At 39.7% G+C, this 10,421-nt stretch overlaps 1 protein-coding gene across 1 annotated transcript; it reads right to left on the bottom strand.

Moving 5' to 3' along the window:
• Positions 1 to 490: 490 nt before the first annotated feature.
• On the bottom strand, positions 491 to 10,007 carry RBM44 (RNA binding motif protein 44). Its single transcript, XM_029085252.1, has 14 exons — positions 8,969 to 10,007; positions 8,490 to 8,917; positions 8,300 to 8,349; positions 6,974 to 7,150; positions 6,128 to 6,305; positions 6,020 to 6,045; positions 5,035 to 5,107; positions 4,621 to 4,723; positions 3,749 to 3,880; positions 2,576 to 2,649; positions 2,400 to 2,473; positions 1,698 to 2,097; positions 760 to 905; positions 491 to 638 (listed from the first exon to the last, which is right to left on the bottom strand). The coding sequence occupies exons 1-14, from the start codon at positions 10,005 to 10,007 to the stop codon at positions 491 to 493; spliced, it is 3,048 nt and encodes a 1,015-aa protein (XP_028941085.1).
• Between the last annotated feature and the right edge of the window lie 414 nt (positions 10,008 to 10,421).

Genomic DNA, 10,421 nt, shown 5'->3' with positions numbered 1-10,421 from the left:
CAGCCACTGCTGTGTCATCATCCAAGATGTCTTTTAACATGACAAAAAACTAACAAACATACAGTCTTACTCCGTTAGATTTCTAGTCCAGAACTGCATCTCATACACCAGACAGAAATCATCCATTTTTAAACCAAAGTTGAGCCTATGCTGGAATTTCTTTATGAACTGCTACACAAGGGTTGGCCATTAGGTGTCATCTTCATCCAGAATATGGCTCGACAGTCTCCACTAAGTTAATAAACCAGTTTGTGTAATAAAACCCCCAGTATACCAAGTTTTATAGAGTGCATAGAGCTACCGAGCAAACCTGTTTCCAGATGTTCTGCAAAACAGCTGCCAATCCTTAGAAACCATTGTTTCCGTGGATTCATGCAGGTCCTTCTTGCAGAGCTTTATACTATGTAATATACTAATGTAGTCAGGCTCATCTGCTACACAAATTCAAGCGCTTTTATTTCAGTATATTTCTGTAGGCCAGGATACTCACTTATTTACACTGCTTTTCCTGACCACAACTGGGTGTCAATGTCCTTAGGATGACAGAGGTCCTTTCCACAATAGAACTGATGGACAAGCCACTCAGGACACCTTTGTTGGTTTTCCTCACCTGCAGCAGAGCATCCACAATTTTGTCTCTGTAGGAATAAAAGAAAGAACTGTTTACATTACATTTTGTGCAATACATTTAACACTAAGTTACCACGGATACTGGATCCATGACAAATCAGGGCAGAAATGAAATTCAAATACTCTCACCTGCTAGCCTCTGGATGAATTTCTTGAAGTTTCTTCATTAATTTGGTAAAGCTGCTCAAGTTCAATGTATGAGGAGAAATAAAGGCATCATACAAATCAGTGGAGAAAGGAGCAGATGTTTTCTGCAGGAAATTTTCTCCAGTATCCTAGAATTGCACCACAATAAGCAAAAAGTGAATGAGTTAAGTGTTGTATAAGTAATACAACATTTCTTTACTGCTAATAAATACTCCTGTTAGAGAAAAAGGAAAAATGACAGATACCAATTCAGATCAAAAAGTTTTTCTAATAAAACCATATTATCCAATCTGTAAATTAAAATTAAAACTACTACAGGCATTTATGTGTAACTGACAGTCCTGCTACTTTAAATTAGATCATATTTGTGTCTCCCAGAAGACTAGCAAGTTTAAGGTTAAATCCCCAAAGGCAGCATATCTGTATAGTTTCTGAGGGCAACACCAGCAATTACTAACTTTGCCTTATGCTCCAAGGATCAGTCTGAGCAAATGCAAAAGACTAGATTTACACATAGATGTTTCTTACATTTATATTAAAAAACCCAAGAGATTCCCCTCCAGTATCCTCAAATCTTTTCTGTATAAAAATCACAAGACATTCACATAAAAAAGAAGCATTAAGAGTGGAAACTCAAAAGAGGAGAAAAGCAAGATGAAGAATCCAGTGCAAATGGCTAGGCTCCCAACTGACTTAGGATTAAGGAAAAAATATGGAAGTATCACAGTTTGATTCAGGGGCAAATGAATGATGCTCTCTCTCTCTCTTCTGCAGCATGCCAGAAATTTATTACTAACACATAAAATGCCTTCCTATCCCAACATCATTCTCTATATATTAAATGGATCATCTTATGGGACAAGAAATTTTAAGGCTCTCAATCTGCCAGTAAGGAAGGAGCATTCGTAATAATTATTTACCTTTTGATTAACTCCAAGCAAATGATGTATTGAACCTCCCGCAGATGATTTCAGATCAGGGCACTTTGTTTCTGAAGGTACTCGTGTAGAGCAAGGAATTTTTGAAGAAGTTAAGGGAACGAGATGTGCTTTCTCTGAAGCAGAGGCGGTGTCAGGTGCTTTCACAGAACTGGAGGCTGAAGTGAGTGTTCTATCATCTCCATCATTTCTTTGACTGTTATCAGCAGGTTGGATTTCATGCCAAAACTTCTTTTTAAATACTTGGGAAACCAGATATTTATTCTTTGGTGAAGTATTTACAAGTTCAACTCTTACTGGTTTTCCTTTTATTTGTTTGTGGTTCATTTCCTCTACAGCTAACTTTGCTTTATCAGTGTCTTTAAAGGAAATAAATGCATATCTAAGGCATAAAATTAAAAAGAAAAACAAATTACTATCAGTTAGAAGACGAGGGTTCTCATCTTTTGATTATTAACTGTATCTCCATTAAACTCAGAGTTTAATACTCTGTTTAATACTCAATTTCAGACTCCTTAACTTCTCGTAAGGTAAGAAGCTGTCTGGAATGACAAGTTTTTGTCAACCTATCTGTATCTACATTAATTGGTAAAACAAATTAATCAACAGCTCCCTCCTCTCTCCCCATGATTTGCTTACTTTGACAGAAAAAAAATCTGAAACTAGTAAAATATATTAATATACCTGTAGTTACCAGAATCCACAGAGATAAGAACGTCAGAAATCTGATACTTCTGGAAATGTGATCTTAAATCATCCTACAAAATAGAAGAATATTTGGTTGCAAATGTGTAGTATGGAAGGATTCACAAGAGACAAGACAGTACTACTGCTACTATGTAAAATACGAACAGGCATACCTCTGACACTGAGGAACTAAGGCCACCCACGAGAATAAAAGAACACTTGTTTCCATTCTCCATTATCTTCCCTTCTAATGATAAACATAAGAAAGCAAACTATTAGTATTCTTGTTTCAGTTCAAGCTATATATATCTATATCTATCTATATATATCTTCTCTGTAGATTTCAGAAAGCCTAGATAGAAAACCTTTAAAAAAATCTAAAAGAATTATGAGTATCTTCTAACAAAAACTGAGTGTCCTGAGAAGCAGAACAGAGAACAGTTCAATACTCCCCAGAACAGGCTTCAGGGAGATCTTATAGCGGCCTCCCAGTACCTGAAGGGCCTACAGGAAAGCTGGGGAGGGACTTTTCATAAGGGCAGTTAATGACAAAACAAGGGGAAATGGGTTTAAACTGAAAGAGGGGAGGTTTAGATGAGATATTAGGAAGAAATTCTTTGCTGTGAGGGTGGTGAGACAGTGTCCCAGGCTGCCCAGAGAAGCTGTGGCTGCTCCTCCCTGGAAGTGTTGAAGGCCAGGCTGGATGAGGCTTTGAGCAACCTGGTCTAGTGGAAGGTGTCCCTGCTGCTGGCAGGGGGGCTGGAACTGGATGATCTTTAAGGTCCCTTCCAACCCAAACCAGTCTGGGATTCTATGAATTTGTGAAATCTCTTTTCCCTGAGTATTTCCTGAGGTTTGAAGAGGCAGAAGAGATACAACCAGATAAAACACTGGTCTGCACTGACAGGTACCAGTGCTAAAGCAGGGGGCAGCGCTCTCCAACTTCCCACCACGGAGCATACCAGCTCTCTGCTTTCAACATACTGGGATCCCCGTCTCCAAACACACACCATTCCCAGCTAACTCTTAAGAAGCCAGTATGAGGAAGGAAGCAGAAAGAGCAGGAAGAGAAAAAAAAAAAAAAAAAGAAAGATTTCCAGCTACATGATGGGCCAGACATTTACTAAATTGAGTTTAACCACTGTAGGTAAAGTTTTCAAGGAAAAATATGGATGAAAGGAGCTGAATATCTGTGCAAGCATTCACTGCAAGTCAATAAAAAAATAAGTCTGAAAACCCAGCTGGCATTTTTTCCAAGTTTACTGATGCCTGTAAAAGGAACAGAACACTCCAATAATAAACGAACAGTGTTACTAGGTATGGCAGCTTAAAGCACACGGCCTCACCTCTTAACTCAACTGCGTCTTGTTTTTCTTGTTGCTTTTTTGTTTCTTCAGATATTACTGAAAAATCTGCTACTGTCAAATCCTCTTTAGCATCAAACCAACATTCATTCCCTTCTTCATTTTCTACACAGCCTCGACAGTTGAAATAAATTTCAGAGTGTTAAAATTCAGACTGAGGTATGTCATATGAATGATTATCAAATTTCTGTGTGCTTAAGAGTATTCCAGCTACCTACATGACTTGGTACTACATTAGAAAGAGATGACACATACTAGTTTTCACTTAAATCTTAAGTAGCAAATTTTTTTTTTCAAGATGTATAGTATAATATAGTATAATATAGAGCTGATAGAATGTTAAGCATTCCATCATTGTTCAGCCTGGAGAAGAGAAGGCTCTGGGGAGATCTTACAGCAGCCTCCCAGTACCTGAAGGGGACCTACAAGAAAGCTGGGGAAGGACTTTTCATAAGGCCAGCTAATGACAAAACAAGGGGAAATGGGTTTAAGCTGAAAGAGGGGAGGTTTAGATGAGATATTAGGAAGAAGTTCCTCACTGTGAGGGTGGTGAGACAGCGTACCAGGCTGCCCAGAGAAGCTGTGGCTGCTCCTCCCTGGAAGTGTTCAAGGCCAGGCTGGATGAGGCTTTGAGCAACCTGGTCTAGTGGAAGGTGTCCCTGCTGCTGGCAGGGGGGGTGGGACTGGATGAGCTTTAAGGTCCCTTCCAATCCAAACCATTCTATGATTCTATGACCACAGAAAGTGCAATAGAGTATCCACAGGTATGTTTTACACAGGGTTGGGTTTGGGTTTTTTTCCAGTAACTTAACTAACAAACAATGTGGTATTTGTACTAGAAGCAGATCACTCACCATGTTCCAAATCCTGATCTTCATGTTGTTCTTCAACTATCTTGGAGGAAATAGAGTCACTTGGCTGACCGTGATCAGTGAAACAGACAGTCTGGGGATTGTCCTACAAACATGTTTCAGTTATGTCACAGCACTTGCACCCAATTCTACATTATTTTTCCAAGCTTCAGAATATTAATTGATTAAACAGGTAAATTTAAAAAAGTTAACCTACTGATTGCCTTCAAGAACCCCCAAGTTACTTTATTTTGAGAGGATTATCAAAATTCTAGCTGTATCAGCTGCATTTGCTATGACTGGCAGAGAATGCCAGCTTGAGCCCTGATGACCATGAGTGTATTTGCCTCTATCTAAAAGGACACTATACTCCACAACATCAATGTCTATGAAAGTCAGTAGTGAAGAAGTCCCTACCATGTTGACAGAAGTTTTCCTTTCTTGCAGTTTTGGTGCTTCAAAGTCAGCTTTTCTCGCACTTGAAACAGAACTAAAACAGATCCAAGAATTTCATATAAAATATGGCACAATTTTAAATTTTACAATGATACCGAGTACTCTGAAATATTAATTTAAATATTTACAAAAGCTCACTGTAAAATAAACAAAGTATGCTCAATAAAATCTTTGCTTGAAACGAGAACCAAAGTTTCTTTTGATACCTGCATTTTATAAAAACATTGGTTGCAACCTGAAACATATTCTAGGTTTACGTTAGGCTGTTTTCCCTTTACACTTTGATAGCTTGCTGTCTGATGTTTTGATATTTGTCTTTACAATTTGAAATCTCTTCTTCATTAATTTTATTAATGCTTAAGAAAAAAATGTGAAAAAGATCTCTAGTTGTTTACCTGATACAGTAAAAACTTATTGCCAAATTTGTTTCAGTCTCCACTTACGTAAAGTAACTGGACATGGTTCTTGAACATGCAGTACCACATGTCTGCCTGAAATATGCAGTGATTTTTCTATCATTCTTCATAATTTAAGGATAATCTTAGCAGAACACCTGCTTATATGCCTAATATATTATCTTTGTTGGTAGCAAAGTCTCTTTGTTTTGGTGGGTTCTTTGGTTGCTTTAAGACAGATAGCTTAAGATTAGAGACAAAGATTTTTAGTCGTGAACACAGGGAACTAGGAAATTTACTTGTAAACTGAAAACTTTTGCTATAAAGACAGTAAAAATACAACTCTATAGCTTTCATATTAGAACACTAGAGAATAAAAAATTCCTTTCAATAAAATCACTGTACTCAAAGTGCTATGCTAGCCTTCCAGCTAAACAGTCTGGAGCAACAAGATACCTCCTGAAATAAAGAAATTCTACATTCAACTCCTTTTAAACTCACTTCTCATTTATTATGAACTTTAATACATACCACAAATGAGGACTACTTACTCATAGCAAAGATCCTCTCTGAACAACTGTCAAAAAAGAACAGATTTGTCTTAATTTTCTGAAGAAAACAATTTATAGTAAAAAAAAAAAAAGCAATTAAGAAATTACCTTGCACGGGACATAAGAAGAAGAGATTTGGAACAACTTCATCTCAACGGACAGCGGTGGAAGTGCACTTAGAGGTACACCCATTTTAATTTTCATTCTCATACGGATGTAATGCTTTTTTAGCTCTTCCAAAGCCAACAGGAGAGATGAACGCAATTCATTATTTCCATTATATCTGTTCAAATATGTATAAGAAAACAAGATCAACTCAGACATTTCATTTATTTTATTGCTTCCAGAATTTCCCAAACATTTTAGAGTGTTTAGAGATCCTGTAAGAAGAGGAGCTCACTCCTAAGGTGCACTGTAGCTCTCTGGAGCTGTCCTGTTTCACAGCACTCCTAGGTGCTCTCTCAAACCCCCTCCTGAGCTCTGGAGCAGACCCCACGGTAATGAGGTTTTCCAGCTCTCCGTGGAAAAGAGCAGTAAAGCATTCACAGGCAGGACTTGGTCGAATTCCAGGTTTGTTAACAGGGTGTATGATTTATTAGCTAAAGACTCTGCAATCACCACTCTTTTCCTGCCTCACCTCCTAATAATCCTGCACCTCCTCTCTCTTTCTCCTCTACCATCTCCCCCCCAGTTCCCCCTCTATGCATCTCATCCACTCCTGAACAGATTCTCTGCACTATTCCTCCTTGTACAGAAACACTTTCCTGGAAACAAACTGGTTTTTGCTGGGACTGTGAAGATTTCAGGCTGAAAGTAAGACTTGGCAGTTAGGAGAACACAAACTCTTTTGGATAACAGCACTGACTATAAACACTATTACGAGCCATGCAGAGGCTACATCGGTAATATTTAGCAATTTATCTATTTCATTGAAAAGGACATTAAAGTACATGCCTGCTAAAACACATGTTTTCCTCCAAAGCCAGCTTGTAAATCTTCAAGCAGTGCTGATAGCACATCTGATAATGAGCGTTTAAGATCTGCAATTCTGCTTCAATTGCTCTCTGCAGTAATTTCTGACAGTAGCTTGATGCAGAATTCTTCACAGCTTGTTTGTCAAGGTCCAATGGCCTTTAAAATAATAATAATAAAGAAAATTTTGAAGCCCTTGAATCAATATTTTACATTCGTCATGTTTTATTTTGAAACAAGTAGCTTTCAAGAAGATATTTCTGATATGATTTCAGGAAATACAAAAGAAAAGAAAAATTAAATCAATTTCTCCTGTTTACTACACAGAAAAAATGATGCCTTACAGTAACTTTCACATTATAATCAGCCTTAACCATTTTTATCCAAAAAGAGCAAAAAGAAACTTAGCAACTCTGTTTATCTACAGACACATTTATTTTGTTTCCACAGTCACAGACTCATTTAGGTTAGAAACGATCTCTGGAGCTCTACAATACAAACCTTTGTTCAAAGCAGGGCTAACTTCAAAATTAGCTGGGGGTCCTAGCCAGTCCAGCTTTGTTGCTGGGTTTGTTTTTGTTTGCTGGTTTGTTTTAAATCTCCAAGAAAGGAGACAGGACTAATACTGTCTTACACCCAATTTTTCTTACACCCACTTAGAATTCCCCCTGCTTTAACTACTGGCTTTTACCCCTTCAAAACACACCTCTGCAAAGAATTTAACTCTGTCTTCTTTGCAACCCACCACCAGATTGGTAAGAACTGCAGGGAGGTTCCCCACCTCCCCAGCCTTCCCTTCTCCAGGCTGACCAAGCCCAGTTCCACCAGCTCCTCTCACCGTCTCCATGCTCCTCTGATGGGCTTGCCCCAGCCTGCCAGTCTCCTTCTTGCACTACAAGGCCCACAGCTGGAGATACTTTCCAGAAGCAACCTCACAAGCATCAAACTGAGAAGACTCAGCACTTCCCTCCACCCACCAGCTGCACTCTTGCTAATGCAGCCCCAGGATGTGGTTTCCCTTCTCTGCCATATGGGAGCACTGCTGACTTACACTCTCCTCCTTCTTGGCCAGTCTGCAACTGCAGACCAAGGCTGCTTTGGTCTTTGTTCAACTTCCGGAGGTCTTCAGCTCCTTCTTCTCACTTGTCCAGGTCTCTCTGAAAGGCAGCCCTACCCTCCAGTGTAGGAGCTGCTGCCCAGCAATCTTTTAGCATCATCAGTTTTACCAAGTCACAGACAACATTTCAGTAATGAAAAAAGTCTCAGGTAGCATTTAAAATTCCAAACCAGGAACAATTCATGACTCACCTGTCAGTGCTTATCTTTAAATCGCTGCTACACAACTCATGTGTTGATTCCTTTTTTCCTGCTGTTCCTAAACACACAACATTAAAAGAAAGTTAGATCAACCTTTATATAGGCAAATTCTGAGCTACTTTAGGTAAAAAAAGTTCTATACATGAAAATTGTGGTTTTGTTTTGGTTTTTTGTAAATTACCTTAATTTGAGAACTCCTTTCAGCTGTTGCTGTACTGCCACCTGAGTGTTCTTGCAGTGTGTTAGTAAGCTGTGACCACATTTCCTCTGTCCTACCAGCTCCCCACGACCAGTCTGTATTGCAAGCAGCGTCTGCACAGGTTTCACGGCACCATCCCACGGGTCGGGATTTGTTCATCATTGTTATCTCGGTATTAATAGCCCTGGATGAGAGACAAACCTGGGCGCTGGTACTTCTGCTTGTTGTAAAACAGGCTCTAAAATCAGAACTCGCATCAACAGCCTGATTAACCGTAGAGTCACTGGTAACTTTTTCCAAGTTTTCACGATGCTCCAACTCCAAATTCAGGCAGCTGCTATTTCCACAGGAGGATTTATCTGCAGCTTCCACCTCAAAAAAGGGATTCTCACTAGTGGGAGTTGTAGAGACTGAAAATTGGGCTTCAGCATCCTTCACAGTGCGGCCAGCGGAGGCAGCACTACGTGTGCACACACCAGATTCTTCACAACTGTAGAAATCAGAGTCCTCTGCACGTTGGCAGCGTTGCATGGCTGCTGCAGGAGCCCTCTCCCGTGGTGACAGTAAAGGATTGTCTTGCTTCACTGAGATGCTGTGACTGTCTCTGTCGCTCTTTTCAGACACTTCTCCACTCGTAGCTGTTTGGGGCGGCAGCGTGCCATCAGTCAGCGTGATGTCTTTCATCTCTCCATGTTCTAACACATCACATATGAGCAGATTTGGATAGACACTTTCTTTACTCCCCCAAGAATTACTTTCAAGTATACTTCCAGTATGCTGCCAGTATACACCACTATGATACTCTGTTTGCTCCTCCTGATGATCACAAGTCATGGCACTGCAATATGTCAGAGACAGGGAGTCCTGAAGCAGGGGGAGAAACTCTGGCATAGCTGCTTCTGGGCAGGACTGGTCACTTGTGCCACACTCAGAAGCAAGAGAACAATCTGCTGACATGTCCAGGAGATTTTGTTCCTTTGCGACACCACCTCCTGGAACTTCATGAACTGGATTTATCAGCTTTAAGGTTTTGATTCCCTTAGTTTTCTTTTGCTCAGAAAACTCACTTGAGCTATTCCTATAATCAAAATCTTGCCCATGAGCACTGAGATACTCCAGCTGTGAATCTTCACCTAAATGGCTTTGTCTGCAATCATCACACACGCTGCAATTAAAGTGCGTATCGTTGCGTGTCCTTCCCAACGTATCAGCTTCTTTCTTGCTTTCATCTACCTCTGCGCAGCAAATTCTCATTCTCTTTTCATTATACATTTCAATATCTGCAGCTAAATATGAACTTAAATAAGGTAAGCTTTCCTCTGACAGCTTTAATTCTGACACATTGAGAGAATGTGCCTGGCCAAAAGCAGAGGGGTTAGCTCCTGCTGCCACATCTCTGATCAGCGTGTGCTCAGCTTCCTCAGAATAAGAACAAAGATGGGACGTCTGACTGAAACATCTCCTTTTGATTTTAACATTTCTATTCTTTTCCAGTTCCATGGTACAAACACTTAAGTCCTCCTCCTCAGACATAATCCACACAACTCGCTTCCACTGCAACCTCTCAAAGTCACCAGCTTGTCTCTTCCTATCAGTTTCTCACCTTAAGGAAAATAAGAGAAGTTCAAGATAGTCTGTGCTATACAAGAGGACATTACTGTTTAATAAAACCCATTAAGTTAACCACCTTATTTTTACCTATGGCATGCTAGTGTAGAAGCTAGGAATTATACAGCATGTCCCCAAAGAAATCTTAAGAGCTCAGGAAAGGCTGTTAAAAAGCCATTCTTGTTTGTGTGGTTTCAATTGAGTAAAAGCATCCTCAGAGACCAATTAATCCTTCTTTCTTACACTCCTGGGCAAAGTTTCCATCCTCTTACCACTGAAGCATTTATTGACTGAACCATCAGAATC

This window comes from Antrostomus carolinensis, unplaced genomic scaffold, assembly GCF_000700745.2.
Source record: "Antrostomus carolinensis isolate BGI_N321 unplaced genomic scaffold, ASM70074v2 scaffold48925, whole genome shotgun sequence".
Lineage (NCBI taxonomy): Eukaryota > Metazoa > Chordata > Aves > Caprimulgiformes > Caprimulgidae > Antrostomus > Antrostomus carolinensis.
This window is presented reverse-complemented; position numbering and strand designations above follow the sequence as displayed.

Coding starts and splice junctions, on each gene's coding strand:
- RBM44 (XM_029085252.1), bottom strand. CDS start 10,007: ATGGAACTGGAAAAGAATAGAAATGTTAAAATCAAAAGGAGATGTTTC. Junction 6,306..6,973: donor GAAAACATGTGTTTTAGCAG/GCATGTACTTTA, acceptor TACATATTTGAA/CAGATATAATGGAAATAATG. Junction 4,724..5,034: donor GGAAAACTTCTGTCAACATG/GTAGGGACTTCT, acceptor ACATGTTTGTAG/GACAATCCCCAGACTGTCTG.